Source organism: Oncorhynchus clarkii, chromosome 31 (assembly GCF_045791955.1).
Source record: "Oncorhynchus clarkii lewisi isolate Uvic-CL-2024 chromosome 31, UVic_Ocla_1.0, whole genome shotgun sequence".
Classification (NCBI taxonomy): domain Eukaryota; kingdom Metazoa; phylum Chordata; class Actinopteri; order Salmoniformes; family Salmonidae; genus Oncorhynchus; species Oncorhynchus clarkii.
In genome coordinates, this window is record NC_092177.1 from 35,412,924 (window position 1) to 35,428,411 (window position 15,488).

Here is a 15,488-nt window from a genome sequence, read left to right on the forward strand (position 1 = left end):
CTGCTGCAGAGGATAAGTTCATTAGAGTTAACAGCTTCAGAGATTGCAGCCCAAATAAATGCTTCACAGAGTTCAAGTAACAGACACATTTCAACATCAACTGTTCAGAGGAGACTGTGTGAATCAGGCCTTCATGAACGAATTGCTACAAAGAAACCATGACTAAAGGACACCAAGAAGAAGTGACTTGCTTGGGCCAAGAAACACGAGCAATGGACATTAGAGCGGTGGAAATCTGTCCTTTGGCTGATGAGTCCAAATTATTTTTGGTTCCAACTGCCGGGTCTTTGTGAGATGCAGAGCAGGTGAACTGATGATCTCTGCATGTGTAGTTCCCACAATGAAGCATGGAGGAGGTGTGAATGTGTGGGGGTGCTTTGCTGGTGATACTGTCTGTGATTTATTTTGAATTCAAGGCACACTTAACCAGCATGGCTACCACAGCATTCCGCAGCGATACACCAACGCATCTGGTTTGCGCTTAGTGGGACTATCATTTGTTTTCCAACAGGACAATGACCCAACACACCTCCAGGCTGTGTAAGGGCTATTTGACCAAGAAGGAGAGTGACGGAGTGCTGCATCAGATGACCTGGCCTCCACTATCACCCGACCTCAACCCAATTGAGATGGTTTGGGATAAGTTGGACCGAAGAGTGAGGGAAAAGCAGCCAACAAGTCTTCAGCATATGTGGGAACTCCTTCATGACTGCTGGAAAAGCATTCCAGGTGAAGCTGGTTGAGATAATGCCAAGAGTGCAAAACTGTCATTAAGGCAAAGGGTGGATACTTTGAGGAATCTCAAATATAAAATATATATATATCTTGTCTTCACTATTATTATACAATGTAGAAAAAAGTACTTAGAAAAAATATTTTTACAGTATAACTATTGCAGCTGGAAACTGCTGAAACAGCAGATTGTTTTTTTAATGGAATATCAATAAAAAGCAATAAAACTGGACTTCTTAAACTAGTTGAGTATCTGGAGCATCAGCATTCGTGGGTACAGGCTCAAAATGTCCAGAAACAAATAACTTTCTTCTGAAGCCATCATTGTCAATTTCTTGCATGGAATAGAGCCTCCATTTCACGGAACAAGAATAGACTGACGAGTTTCAGAAGAAAGTCTTTGATTCAGGCTTTTTTGAGCCTGTAATCGAACCCACAAATGCAGACGGTCCAGATACTAAGCTAGTCTGAAGAAGGACAGTTTTATTGCTTCTTTAAATCAAGCACAACAGGTTTCAGCTCTGCTAACATAATTGCAAAAGCGTTTTCTAATGATCAATAAGCCTTTTAAAATGATAAACTTGGATTAGCTAACGACGTGCCATTGGAACACAGGAGTGATGGTTGCTGATAATGGGCCTCTGTACACCTATGTAGATATTCCATTAATGGGCCTCTGTACACCTATGTAGATATTCCATTAATGGGCCTCTGTACGCCTATGTAGATATTCCATTTCCTGCAACAATAGTCATGTACAACATTAACAATGTCTGCACTGTATTTCTGATCAATTTGATGTTATTTCAACGGACAGAAAATTTGCTTTTCTTTCAAAAATAAGGACATTTATAAGTCACCCCAAACTTTGAACAGTAGTGTACATACAGTTGAAGTCGGAAGTTTACATACACTTAGGTTGGAGTTATTAAAACTCGTTTTTCAACCACTACACAAATTTCTTGTTAACAAACTATAGTTTTGTCAAGTCATTTAAGACATCTACTTTGTGCATGACACAATTTTTCAAACAATTATTTACAGACAGATTATTTCACTTATAATTCACTGTATCACAATTCCAGTGGGTCAGAAGTTTACATACACTAAGTTGACTGTGCCTTTAAACAGCTTGGAAAATTCCAGAAGAATATGTCATGGCTTTAGAAGCTTCTGATAGGCTAATTGACATCATTTGAGTCCATTGGAAATGTACCTGTGGATGTATTTCAAGGCCTACCTTCAAACTCAGTGCATCTTTGCTTGGGAAAATCAAAAGATATCAGCCCCCAAAAATTGTAGACCTCCACAAGTCTGGTTCATTCTTGGGAGCAATTCCCAAGTGCCTTAACGTGCCACGTTCATCTATACAAACAATAGTACGCAAGTATAAACACAATGGGACCATGCAGCTGTCATACCGCTCAGGAAGGAGACGCATACGGTCTCCTAGAGATAAATGTACTTTGGTGCAAAAAGTGCAAATCAATCCCAGAACAACAGCAAAGGACCTTGTGAAGATGCTGTAGATAGCAGGTACAAAAGTATCTATATCCACCGTAGAAGAAGCCAAAACCGGCATAAAAAAGCTTGACTACGGTTTGCAACTGTACATGGGGACAAAAATCTCAATTTTTGGAGAAATGTCCTCTGGTCTGATGAAACAAAAATAGAAATGTTTGGCCATAATGACCATCGTTATGTTTGGAGGAGAAAAGGGGGATGCTTGCAAGCTGAAGAACACCTTCCAAACCGTCAAGCACGGGGGTGGCAGCATCATGTTCTGGGGGTGCTTTGCTGCAGGAGGGACTGGTGCACTTCACAAAATAGATGGCATCATGAGGTGGGAAAATTATCAAATTACCCCCGCACCGGTACCCCCCTGTATATAGCCTCATTATTTACTCTATTTTCTTAAAACTGCATTGCTGGTTAAAGGGCTTGTTAAATAAGGCTGTAAAGAATTTCACGGTAAGGTCTATCTACACCTGTTGACAAATAACATTTTATTTTATTCGATACAGTACTTCAATAAATTGTTTCAACTGGTACCGGGGGACCTTCAGATGAGTGTTTTGAGGCCTGTGGGAGTCCTATTACACCTTTACACAGAAAGGTCATAGTGTGTAGCGCAAACTGCTTGGACTCTACAGACAGAAGTTGTATCGACTTTAGACAAGTCCCAAGATGCTTGTGGGGGGTAGCAGAGCAAAACGGAGATTCTCATCTTTCCATAGAGGGGTCATAATAGGCCAAACCATTCGGACACTACAGATGATTTTGCGAGAAGACCGATTTTCAGAATGTCTCATGGTCTGACAAAAAGCGCTCTAGCTCTCACCTTTCACCGCAGATGCGGAAATGTTACATATGCGGATGCCGTGGATTGAGATGTATCCAATGCAAAGAAACACGTCTAGCTTAAACTGACAGATTTTTATGGGGATGTTTTTGTCATGCTTATTAGATTTCAGTGGGGGTGCGGAGATCGACCTTAGGGAGTTAATATGGGTCAGACAAGTTAGTGATGGATAGTGTCTAGGCTATTAGCGGAGCAGTAGGGGATGTGTGTGCTAGTGGCAGTAGCCTGGGGTAGCATCACTCATTAGCTCTTCAGATCACTGACCTTTTATAGACACAGTACATATACACTCACAAGCACGCAAGCAGACCCATACACACACACATAAAGAGTTCACGGACTCACTTCAAAAGCCATGACCACAGAAGGTCGGGACACACACCACACACACACACACACACACACACACACACACACACACACACACACACACACACACACACACACACACACACACACACACACACACACACACACACACACACACACACACACACACACACACACACACACACACACACACACACACACACACACACACACACACACACTCTCATTCTATAGTATCTCACCTCAGCGATGAATACCACAATGACGCAGTCCTCCTTCTCTGCGGCACTGAGCTCTGTCATCAGAGAACTGAGGGTGTCCGTCAGGTAGGAGTGGACCTCCCTCTTTACACTGGGCACGCCCATCACGATCGACACTGACGGGGACACACACAGACCAATCACAGTCAGTACAGGGAGAGAAAGAACCAAGGACATGATAGATTGTGTGGAATGAGCCAGTCAATAGAACTTATTACGGAGTGACATTTCACTGCGGTCACGTGGGTACGGATGAGAAAAATCCATCAAATTCAGCCATTGGCGTGCATTCAAATTAGCCCCAAGGTTGCCTTGCTAAATCTTGTTCATTCTCTTAAATTAAATACCATGTCTGTTTTCTCATTAGCTGGGAATGTTGTTGAAATGTTGATAAAACATATATTGGGTGTATTGTCAATAACCTAACTATAACCTAACTGCAAGATGGTGCTGATAGAGATGGCAGCTTTGCTTCTAGTCCTTAGGAAACTGTGCAGCATTTTTTTTTTTTATGTATTATTTCTTACATTGTTAGCCCAGAAAACCTTAAGTCTTATTACATATTGCCGGGAAGAACTATTGGATATCATAGAGACGTCAACTCACCAGCACAACCAGCACTGCGGCCAGGAACACGACTTTCCCAAAGCGAATCATTTGACTGCACCTCCCGACCCAAAACAATGCCGCTGGAGGAGAGGGTGCCGGAGCGGTTTTCTAGTGAGAATTCGGATGTGCGTACACCACCCACCACTTTTGAGTATATTACTGGATAATGTCCAGTCCCTAGTTAAGAAAGTCACCGAAATCAGGGCAAGAGTTGCTTTCCAAAGAGATATCCAGGATTGCAACATACTCTGTTTCACGGAAACATGGCTAGCTGGTGACATGCTGTCGGAGTCCGTACAGCCAATGGAATTTTCAGTGCATCTCGCCGACAGGAATAGACATCTCTCCGGTAAGAATAAGGGCGAGGGTGTATGTTTCATGATTAACAACTCATGGTATAATTGTAACAACATACAAGAACTCAAGTCCTTTTGTTCACCTGACCTAGAATTCCTCACAATAAAATGCAGACCGTATTATCTTCCAATAGAACTCTCCTCTGTTATCGTCACAGTCGTGTATATCCCCCCGCAAGCGATACCAAGACGGCCATCAAGGAACTTCACTGGACTTCATACAAACTGGAAACCATATATCCTGAGGCTGCATTTATTGTAGCTGGTGATTTTAACAAAGCTAATTTGAGGACAAGGATACCTAAAATCTATCAGCATATCGATTGCAGTACACGAGCATCACGCACAACCATTGCTGCTCTAACTTCCGCGATGCATACAAGGCACTCCCCCGACCTCCTTTTGGCAAATCCGACCTTGACTCCATCTTGCTGCTCCCCCCGTATAGGCAGAAACTAAAACATTTAAACAAGTGAAACCTCGCAAGGCTGCCATCCCAGACGGCATCCCTAGCCGCGTTCTCAGAGCATGGGCAGACCAGCTGGCTGGTGTGTTTACGGACATATTCAATCAATCCCTATCCCAGTCTGCTGTCCCCACATGCTTCAAAATGACCACCATTGTTCCTGTTCCCAAGAAAGCGAAGGTAACTGAACTAAATGACTATCACCCCGTAGCACGCACTCCTGCCATTATGAAGTGCTTTGAGAGACTCGTCGAGGATCATATCACCTCCACCTTACCTGCCACACTAGACCCACTCCAATTTTCTTACCGCCCTAATAGGTCAACAGACGATGCAATCGCCATCACACTGCCCTATCCCATCTGGACAAGATAAATACCTATGTAAGAATGCTGTTCATTGACTACAGCCCAGCATTCAACACCATAGTACCCTCCAAACTCATCATTAAGCTTGAGACCCTGGGTCTCAACCCCGCTCTGTGCAACTGGGTCCTGGACTTCCTGATGGGCCGCCCTCAGGTGGTGAAGGTAGGAAACAACATCTCCACTCCGCTGACCCACAACACCGGGGCCCCACAAGGGTGCGTTCTCAGCCCCCTCCTGTACTCCCTGTTCAACCACGACCCCTTGCCCATGCACGCCTACAACTCAATCATCAAGTTTGCAGACGACACTACGGTGGTAAGCTTGATTACCAACACCGACGAGACAGCCTACAGGGAGGAGCTGAGGGTCCTCGGAGTGTGGCGTCAGGAAAATAACCTCTCACTCAATGTCAGCAAAACAAAAGAGATGATCGTGGACATCAGGGAACAGCAAAGGGAGCACCACCCTATCCACATCGACGGGACAGCAGTGGAGAAGGTGGAAAGTTTTAAGTTCCTCAGTGTACATATCACTGACAAACTGAAATGGTCCACGCACACAGACAGTGTGGTGAAGAAGGTGCAACAGCACCTCTTCAACCTCAGGAGGCTAAAACAAAATGTGGCTTGTCACCGAAAACACTCACTAACTTTTACAGGTGCACAATTGAGAGCATACTGTCGGGCTGTATCACCGCCTGGTACGACAACTGCACTGCCCACAACCGCAGGGCTCTCCAGAGTGCTAGCATTCACTGGTTGAAGGTGAAGTAACTTTTGAGTTGGAGTTGACTGGTAACTATGACATGAATATATATAATTTACAACATTTGGACGGGAGCTATAATCCAGTTATAATACTTTTTTTCAACATGTGCAGAGTGTGTGTCGGTATTTCTTGAATTCAGGCCTGGCTGAACTTGTTCAATAGGGAAAGATTGCTTCCGTACCCCACTTCTGCTGAAAATGTAACTTTCCTGTGTGACCTTATTGTTCACGACAGAGACAGAATAACTTGTTTTCTGAAGAGTGAGTCGAAGAGATGGTGAGATGAAATAGATGAGGAGAGAGAAGTACAGAGAGAAAGGCTGTAGATTGTATATCTGGCAGGGGTGGAGAGTGGAATGACTTACAAGGACAATCTTGTCAACACAATACAAATACAATGCCCTGTAAATGAATGATGGTGGTGAGTGATGGAAAGAAAGAGAAGAATACATTGTCAAGGCTGAATTACAATTCAGGTATTTTTTACCAACTTCCCATTCCCATAGGGAGGAAGTCCACATCAATAGCAGTGTTTCTGCAGCAACAGTTGATTATAGTACCCTGTACTCGTCCTCACCATCCCTTCCTCTCCCATTGTGAGCTAACATTAGCAGACTCTAGCGGCTATCTTCTCCATTTAATACGCCCATAAAACATACTCTGATTACTAGAGGGGAGCTAGGGGTAGCGTCCTGGCTAGTGCTCTACGAGGCACCCTCACGGACGTGGCCCGAGGAATTGATTTAGGGGGGTTTCAGTGGCCTGAACATAAATCTCACACACATACACACACACACACACACGTACGTACGTACACACACAAAAGCACAAGTGCTAGCAACACGCACACACCCACACACTTGTTAATAGCGCCTCTGAGAGCCTAGCTGGCTGTCTGGAGAGTATGGATGGCCTCTCCAGGGGGGTGGAGGTTTAAGGGGGGGGGGGGGGGGGGGGGCTAGCTCCCGACAGAGGGTGAAGTCTAAATGGGCCACCGGCACAGCCACAGTGGGGCAGAAAGCCAGAGAGGGGAGGTTGAGGATGAAAAAAATGGTCTGGACAGTAGACACTATTACTGTTCTGAGGGGAGGGAAGAGGTGGAAGTAAGAAAGGATGGAGATAAAAGAGAGAAAGAGGGAGAGAGAATGTGTCTGCATCCATGCGTGGCTGTGCTTGTGTGTGTGTCTGTGTGTGTAGTATGCGCCTAAGTGTGTGTGTGTGTGTGTGTGTGTGTGTGTGTGTGTGTGCGCGCGCTGACCCCCGGTGCGTCCCTGGCCCACGTGCACAGCGGGCTGCAGGCTGCTCTCCTTGGCCAGGAGATGGGGCAGGTGGTGGAAGATACTGGGCAGCTGGAGCACATTCTTATTGGTCGTCACATTCCACAGCTTCAATTTGGTCTCGTCTGTCACACACACACACACACACACACACACGGAAGAACGCATGCACGCAGACACGGAGCACACACACACACACACACACACAGGGGTCAGAAGGGGATTAAAATGTTTTATCAGAAGTCACACATTATTATTAATGTGGTTAAAATGAGAATGGATGCTACTAAAGGGGTCATTCATGTACATTATATTTGAGTAGCAATCTTTTCTTACTGACTGGATTTACCATTCATATATAATTCAACCTAATCCTTACTGAAATGTCAGAATAACAGTAGAGAGAATGATTTATTTCAGCTTTTATTTCTTTCATCACATTCCCAATGGGTCAGAAGTTTGCATACACTCAATTAGTATTTGGTAGCATTGCCTTTAACTTGTGTCAAATGTTTCAGGTAGCCTTCCACAAGCTTCCCACAATAAGTTGGGTGAGTAATGGCCCATTCCTCCTGACAGAGCCAGTGTAACTGAGTCAGGTTTGTAAGGCCTCCTTGCTTGCACACAATTTTTCAGTTCTGCCCACAAATGTTCTATAGGATTGAGGTCAGGGCTTTGTGATGGCCACTCCAATGCCTTGACTTTGTTGTCCTTAAGCCATTTTGTCATAACTTTGGAAGAATTCTTGGGGTCACTGTCCATTTGGAAGACCCACTTGTGACCAAGCTTTGACTTCCTGACTGATGTTTTGAGATGTTGCTTCAATATATCCCCATAATTTCCCTACCTCATGATGCCATCTATTTTGTCAAGTGCACCAGTCCCTCCTGCAGCAAAGCACCCCCACAACATGATGCTGCCACCCCCGTGCTTCACGGTTGGGATGGTGTTCTTCGGCTTGCAAGCCTCCCCCTTTTTCCTCCAAACATAACGATGGTCATTATGGCCAAACAGTTCTATTTTTGTTTCATCAGACCAGAGGACAATTCTCCAAAAATTACGACATTTGTCCCCATGTGCAGTTACAAACCGTAGTCAAGCTTTTTTATGGTGGTTTTGGAGCAGTGGCTTCTTCCTTGCGGAGCGGCCTTTCAGGTTATGTCGATATATATACAATTTGCAAATAAATTCATTCAAAATCCTACAATGTGATTTTCTGGAAATATTTTTTTCATTTTGTCTGTCATAGTTGAAGTGTACCTATGATGAAAATTACAGGCCTCTCTCATCTTTTTAAGTGGGAGAACTTGCACAATTGGTGGCTGACTAAATACTTTTTTGCCCCACTGTAGGACTCGTTTTACTGTGGATATAGAAACTTTTGTATCTGTTTCCTCCAGCATCTTCACAAGGTCCTTTGCTGTTGTTCTGGGATTGATTTGTACTTTTCGCACCAAAGTATGTTCATCTCTAGGAGACAGAACGCATCTCCTTCCTGAGCAGTATGACGGCTGCGTGGTCCCATGGTGTTTATACTTCCGTACTATTGTTTGTACAGATGAACGTGGTACCTTCAGGCGTTTGGAAATTGCTCCCAAGGATGAACCAGACTTTTGGAGGTCCACAATTTTTGGCTGATTTCTTTTGATTTTCCCATGATGTCAAGCAAAAAGGCACTGAGTTTGAAGGTAGGCCTTGAAATACATCCACAGGTACATCTCTAATTGACTCAAATGATGTCAATTAGCCTATCAGAAGCTTCTAAAGCCATGACATAATTTTCTGGAATTTTCCAAGCTGTTTAAACGCACAGTCAACTTAATGTACGTAAACTTCTGACCCATTGGAATTGTGATACAGTGAATTATAAGTGAATTAATCTGTCTGTAAAAAATTGTTGCGAAAAAGTAGATATCCTAACCGACTTGCCAAAACTATTGTTCGTTATGAAGAAATTTGTGGAATTGTTGAAAAATGAGTTAAAATTACTCCAACCTAAGTGTATGTAAACTTCCAACTTCAACTATATATATATATATATATATATATATATATAGACAATTTGTCCTCCATTCTCATGTATTAGTTATATCATTACTACCCACAGTACATTACTTAATGATTACAGAGAGGTTCATTTAGAGTGCAACCCATCTTTCTGAATGGTTAGATACTGTTGTGAGGTTCACCCAAATAGTGGCGCCCACATATTCTGGACCATCCACCCTTACATTTAGTTGTGTTACAGCCTGAATTCAAAATGAATTAAATATTTTTGTTCTTCTCCCAGCCATCTACACACACACCATAATGACAAAGTGAAAACATGTTTTAACATTTATTGAAAATGAAACACAGAAATCTCATTTACATAAGTATTCACACCCCTTTGCTACGACACTCCAAATTGTGCTCCGGTGCATACAATTTCCTTTGATCATCCTTGAGATGTCAATACAATGTTTGGAGTCCACCTGTGGCCAATTCAATTGTTTGGATATGATTTAGGAATAAACATACCTGTCTATACAAGGTCCCACAGTTGACAGTGCATGAGTAGGAACTATACCATGTCCAAGGAACTGTCCTTAGATCTCCGAGATAGAATTGTGATGAGGCATATAGAGCTGGGGAAGGGTGTAAAACTATTTCTAGAGTGTTGAAAGTTTCCAAGAGTACAGTGGTCTCCATCAATGATACACATGTTATTACCCAGACTATGCTTAGAGAAGGCAGTTCGATCAAACTGAGCGACCTGTGCAAGAAGGACCTTGGTCATGGAGGTGATCAAGAACCCAATGACCACTCTGACAGAACTACAGTGTTCCTTGGCTGAGACAGAAGAACCTCCCAGAAGGATAACAGTTTCTATAGCACTTTACCAATCTGGCCAGACGGAAGCCACTCCTGAGAAAAAAGGCACATGTTAGCATGCCTGGGGTTTGCAAAAAGGCATGTGAAAGACTAAGATCATAAAGGCAAAAGATGATGTGGTCTGATGAGACAAACATTCTACTCTTTGGCCTGAATGCAAAGCACCATGACACACACAGCTCACCACCCATCACCATGGTGGTGGCAGATTCATGCTATGAGGATGCATTTCAGAGGCGGGGACTGGGAGACTGGTAAGGATAGAGCAAACAATGAATGGAGGCAAATACAGGCAAATTCTTGATGAGAAGCTGCTTCAAAATGCAAATAACCTTAGACTGGTGTGAAGATTTTACATTCCAACAGGACACTGACTCCAAGCATACAGCCAAAGCTATTCTAGAATGGCTTCAGAACATGAATGTGAAAGTCCTTGTGTGGCCCAGCCAAAGCCCAGACTTGAATCCCATTGAAAATCAGCTGAAAGACTTGAAGAGTGTTGCTCACCACCACTCCTCATCTAACCTAACAGAGCTTGAGAAGATCTGCAAAGAACGGGAGAAGATCCCCAAATCCAGATGTGCAAAGCTGATACAGACATACCAAAAAGACTCACAGCTGTAATCACCACCAAAGTTGCTTCTACAAAGTATTGACTCAAGGATGTAGATACTTATGTAAATGGTATATCTCTGTATTTCATTTTCAATACATTAGCAGACATTTCTGAAAACATGTTTTCACTTTGTCAGAAAAAAACCTCATTAATTCATTTTGAATTCAGGCTGTAACACAACAAAATGTGAAATAAGTCAAGGGGTATGAATACTTTCTGAAGGCACTGTAGATGTGGCTTTCCAGTTGCTTAAATTGTAACTGATTGTTGTAAAATCTAGCAAACTTATTGACTGATTCATTCTGACTGGTTGTAATTGGTTCTGACTAGTTCTGACTGGTTCTAACTAGTTTCTCCTCCCTCCAGTCTGTTGGTCTAACCGGAAAGGCTGGCCCAGGTGCGGTTGATGTCCCTGAGGGCCTGCTTCTCGGCGATGGCCCTCTTGATCTCGTCCAGCACCAGGTTGAGCTCCTTGGAGCGCTTCAGGTTTTCCTGCTCGGCAGAGTGCAGACGCTCCCTCAGGCCCAGAAACTCCCGCTGGTAAATGTCCACCACATCACCTACAGAGAGAGAGAGAGAGAGAGAGAGAGAGGTTTGTGAAAGTCTTAACAGTTATCTTGGGTCTTATTTTCTTCTGTGATTTGCTATTTTGCATAGTATTACATTATTTTAATTGCTTGAACGGCAACACATTCATTGCTTGTTTCATGCCAATAAAGTATGTTCAAATTTTTATTTGAGAGGGGGAGAGGGAATGATGGCGAGAGGGAGAGAGAGAAGAAGAAGAAGAAGAAGAGAGAGACAGAGAGAGGAAGACATGAGAGCAATAGGGAAGAAAGAGCGGACCATTACAGGGGGACAAAGGTTGACAAAGTAATTTTACACAAACACATCAACTACACACCATAAACATAAATGTCACCCTAGAGCATCTTGACATGGTTTTTATGAGGTACACAGACAAAACAGATACAGCACATAGGTAGTCCGTCCTTGGTGACTTTACGCAGCATTTAAAAGGAGTGATTTACCGTGGTCAGCGTGGAATACTTTTCAAGTCATTACCCCTCTTAACAGCTTGATCAATAGGCACTATGCTCTGGACTGATATGCATCGATCCTAGTGGACGAATCACCTCACTTAACCCATAGATTGTTGGACTAAATCGACAGTAGACTGGTCCCAGATCTGTTTGTGCTGTTTTGCCAACTACTATGGACGTACACATATGTTGTAGGGATATTCTGGGAACAACAGAGTCATTTTTATACGTGTTATAAATCTGCTAGGGAATGGCCAGAGCTGAATCACAAATAGCCCGCTGTTCCCTACATAGTGCACTATATTTGACCAGTGCCTTGCTCAAGGGAACAGGTACAGATTTCCCCCCCATATTTGGCTCAGGGATTCGAACCAGTCACCGGCCCAACACTCTAACCGCTAGGCTATCTGCCGCCCATTTGGGACAGAGTGCAGGTATTTCCAGGTCACTGACCCTTCTCTAAGCTGCTCTGACTGATATTCCTCCCCGCCTCCATTCCTCCTTTCTTTATCTTCCTTCTTCCTTTTCCCACTGCTCTCCAGTAAAAGAGAAAAACACTGTCCCTGGATTTGTTTTTCACAGGATTATATTTATACTGACACACACACACACACTGCGGACCGACTTGCACACATACATACATGCTTTCACACACATTGTAGGCTATGCAGATAAGCACATGCCAACGCATGGATACACAGTGCGGAACATAATAATACATTTAGTTTGTACGGCGCTTTTCATTACAGAGTTCTCTAAGCTCTACCGAGGGGGAAAAAATACGTGCACATACACACCTTGGAATGGACACACACACACACACACACACACACACACGGCACGGGACACGCATGTAAACACTTGCATAAGGGCGCACACACACAGTTCTGGACATCGCGTCACATCGAAGCAGGTGGGAGCGAGTTCGGAAAAAAGCTAAATCTCAGGAAACAACATGGGACTCCTGTTTCACTAATGCTATCTGAACCCAAATCCCGGTGTAATCCCTGATAGCACCTAGCCCTGATACACAAAACGTTAGCCTTACAGCAACCCAGGACTAGAGACGGATACATCTGACAGCAGGCACTTTTAATATTGCATAACTGGAAAGGTGGAAAGGTGAAAAGGCACAAGGACAATGCAATATCTACTGAGAGCATCTGGAATAGCTTAACAGAAACCCAACAAGGGAAGCAATTTATAATTACACCTTGTAAACAAACATTTACAATGGATTCGTATAGTGGTTTCCAACCTTTTTCGCTTACTGTACCACCAGCTGAGTTTTGCTCTGCCCGGAGTACCCCTGAAGTACCCCTTCAGGTGCATTTTACCAGAAGGTCTTTGGCCACATGACTTCCCTCAAGAACCCCCAGGGGTCCTAGGTAACCACTGGATTAGTAAATAGTTTATTCATATTTTATGAATCATTACTCCCAAATGTGTAAATGTTAGGTAAGCTAGTTTCGCGCACATTTATAAACAGCTTTTAAAGTATGTAATAATGACTCGGAAGATCGTAGATATTCCAGCAGTACCCGATGCTCCTTAAGGTCTCAAAATGGTCAAGAACATACCAATGGTTAAACAATAAGCACATAAGACAGAGGATTTTTAAGGAAACATATTGAACATGTTAATCCAAAAAACACACTGATGTCACACTGTTGTAATAGTGTGAGGTGTAACTTCAGACACGGTACGCCGAGTAAAGTAATGTTTTTGGTTGGAAAAAGGCTAACGTTAGCGTTTGTTGGCAGTGGCTCTTCTACCAAAACCAAAGTGTGGATTGCAGTGACCCCTTAGAGCAGTCGATAGAGCGCTTAAGAGGAAAGGAAACAAATATCGGAATTCATAATTCCGCTGAACTATCCCATTATGTTTTAAGGATTACTACCCTTAAAGGCCCAGTAAAAGTGGAGACAAACAAAGCAAATTGTGACAATAGTCTGCGGTTAAAAGACTGAAGCACTGGAGACTTTAAAGGTGTAATATTTTCTTATTTGATTTTTTACCTCAATCGCATATCAGTAGTAATGAAAGAATAAAAATCCACTAGAGACAAACTGTCCGGCCCGGCCAGTGTGTCGGCTACATCTCCCCGTTTCATGATAAGTTCATGTTGGCGAGGTTAACAACAATAGCAAAACATTTTGTATTAAAACAGTTTCTCACGTTCTTGCAACAGTTGTTTTTACGACAGTTTGTTAATAAAACGGTCAAATACACTTCCTTAAACATCCTGTGGTGTGTGCTTATTCGTTTACCATTGATACAGTATGTTCTAGGAGAGGGTTATTCAACTCTTACGAGGTTCGGAGCCTGCTGTTTTTTTGTGTGTTCTGCCTGATAATCCATTGCACACACCTGGTGTTCCAGGTGGGGGGGAGCAGTGGAACTGACTTCAAAGTCCAGAGATGAATTTGAGGTTCCTAGGCTATTTTGAGACCTTAAAAGGAAAATTACGCTCAAAAACTATCTTTTGATATATTTTTTATCTTAGACATTTGTTTCATTAGTCCACTGGCGATACAGTCCCGAACTGCATGTGCTTTGATTGAAACAAAACACAGGTATGCCAAAGTTTGTTAACACCATCTGCTCTAAAACGCATTCAAATTAATTCAATACACCGTCGGCTACATAACTCAAGAAGATCTTGCATACCCCCTTGAAACTGATTGAGATCAAATGGTTGGCATGCAGATGCATGGACGTTTCACGGTAAAACTTCCCGACTGACAGTGAGCGATGGAACGGGGGGGGGGGGCGGTTACCTCCGGATCCGCAGCCACGGCCTTTCAGGAATGGTGTCACACCTTCACACTAAGTCAGACAGACAGACATCCACACCTCCAGAAAGGAAGACGGCACATGCAGGCTCGATTGCTGGGTATTCAGAGAGTGAGTGAGAGAGAAAGAGTGCTGGTGTTTGTGCATATTATTTAAGTGTGTCTGTTGCGTTATTGGTCGGTGGATGCTATGAACCCCTATGCTAGCTCTTATCTTTCCTTACTTACAACTTGCAATGCGTGTGTCAGCATGCAACTAGACAGAAATTAATTAATGCCTCATTATAATTTTATTTATTTATTTATTTTTAACAACACCAGCAGTTTACAAAGTTGTGGACAGGGAAGAAAGCAGGGATAAAAGTAGAGGTATGAGATGAAAGTGTAGAAGAATGATAGTGTCTTACAGTATGAAGCTGGGGAAACTTTTCACTTCTCGCTGCGGCCCCGGATATGATGAAACACAGGCTCAACAGCCGAGTTTAGCCTCTCTAAAGCATTGATTGCATTAAAGACTGTTGCTGCTGGGGGACAATGTCGACATTTTGCAATACTGTGTTGAGATTCTCTTCTTTACAAATCAAATCAAATGTTATTAGTCACATGCGCCGAATACAACAGGTGTAGTAGACC

General features: G+C 43.2%; 1 protein-coding gene across 2 annotated transcripts in view; it reads right to left on the reverse strand.

The window, feature by feature from the left end:
• The window catches only part of LOC139391240 (alpha-1,3-mannosyl-glycoprotein 4-beta-N-acetylglucosaminyltransferase B), a 217,741-nt gene that overhangs the window by 92,979 nt on the left and 109,274 nt on the right, over positions 1-15,488 (reverse strand). For both annotated transcript variants that reach the window (XM_071138886.1, XM_071138887.1), the window contains 3 exons: positions 11,398-11,577; positions 7,509-7,652; positions 3,667-3,800 (listed from right to left, as the gene is read on the reverse strand). In XM_071138886.1, coding sequence (XP_070994987.1) covers positions 3,667-3,800; positions 7,509-7,652; positions 11,398-11,577 — 458 coding nt within the window. The remainder of the gene's footprint in view (positions 1-3,666; positions 3,801-7,508; positions 7,653-11,397; positions 11,578-15,488) is intronic.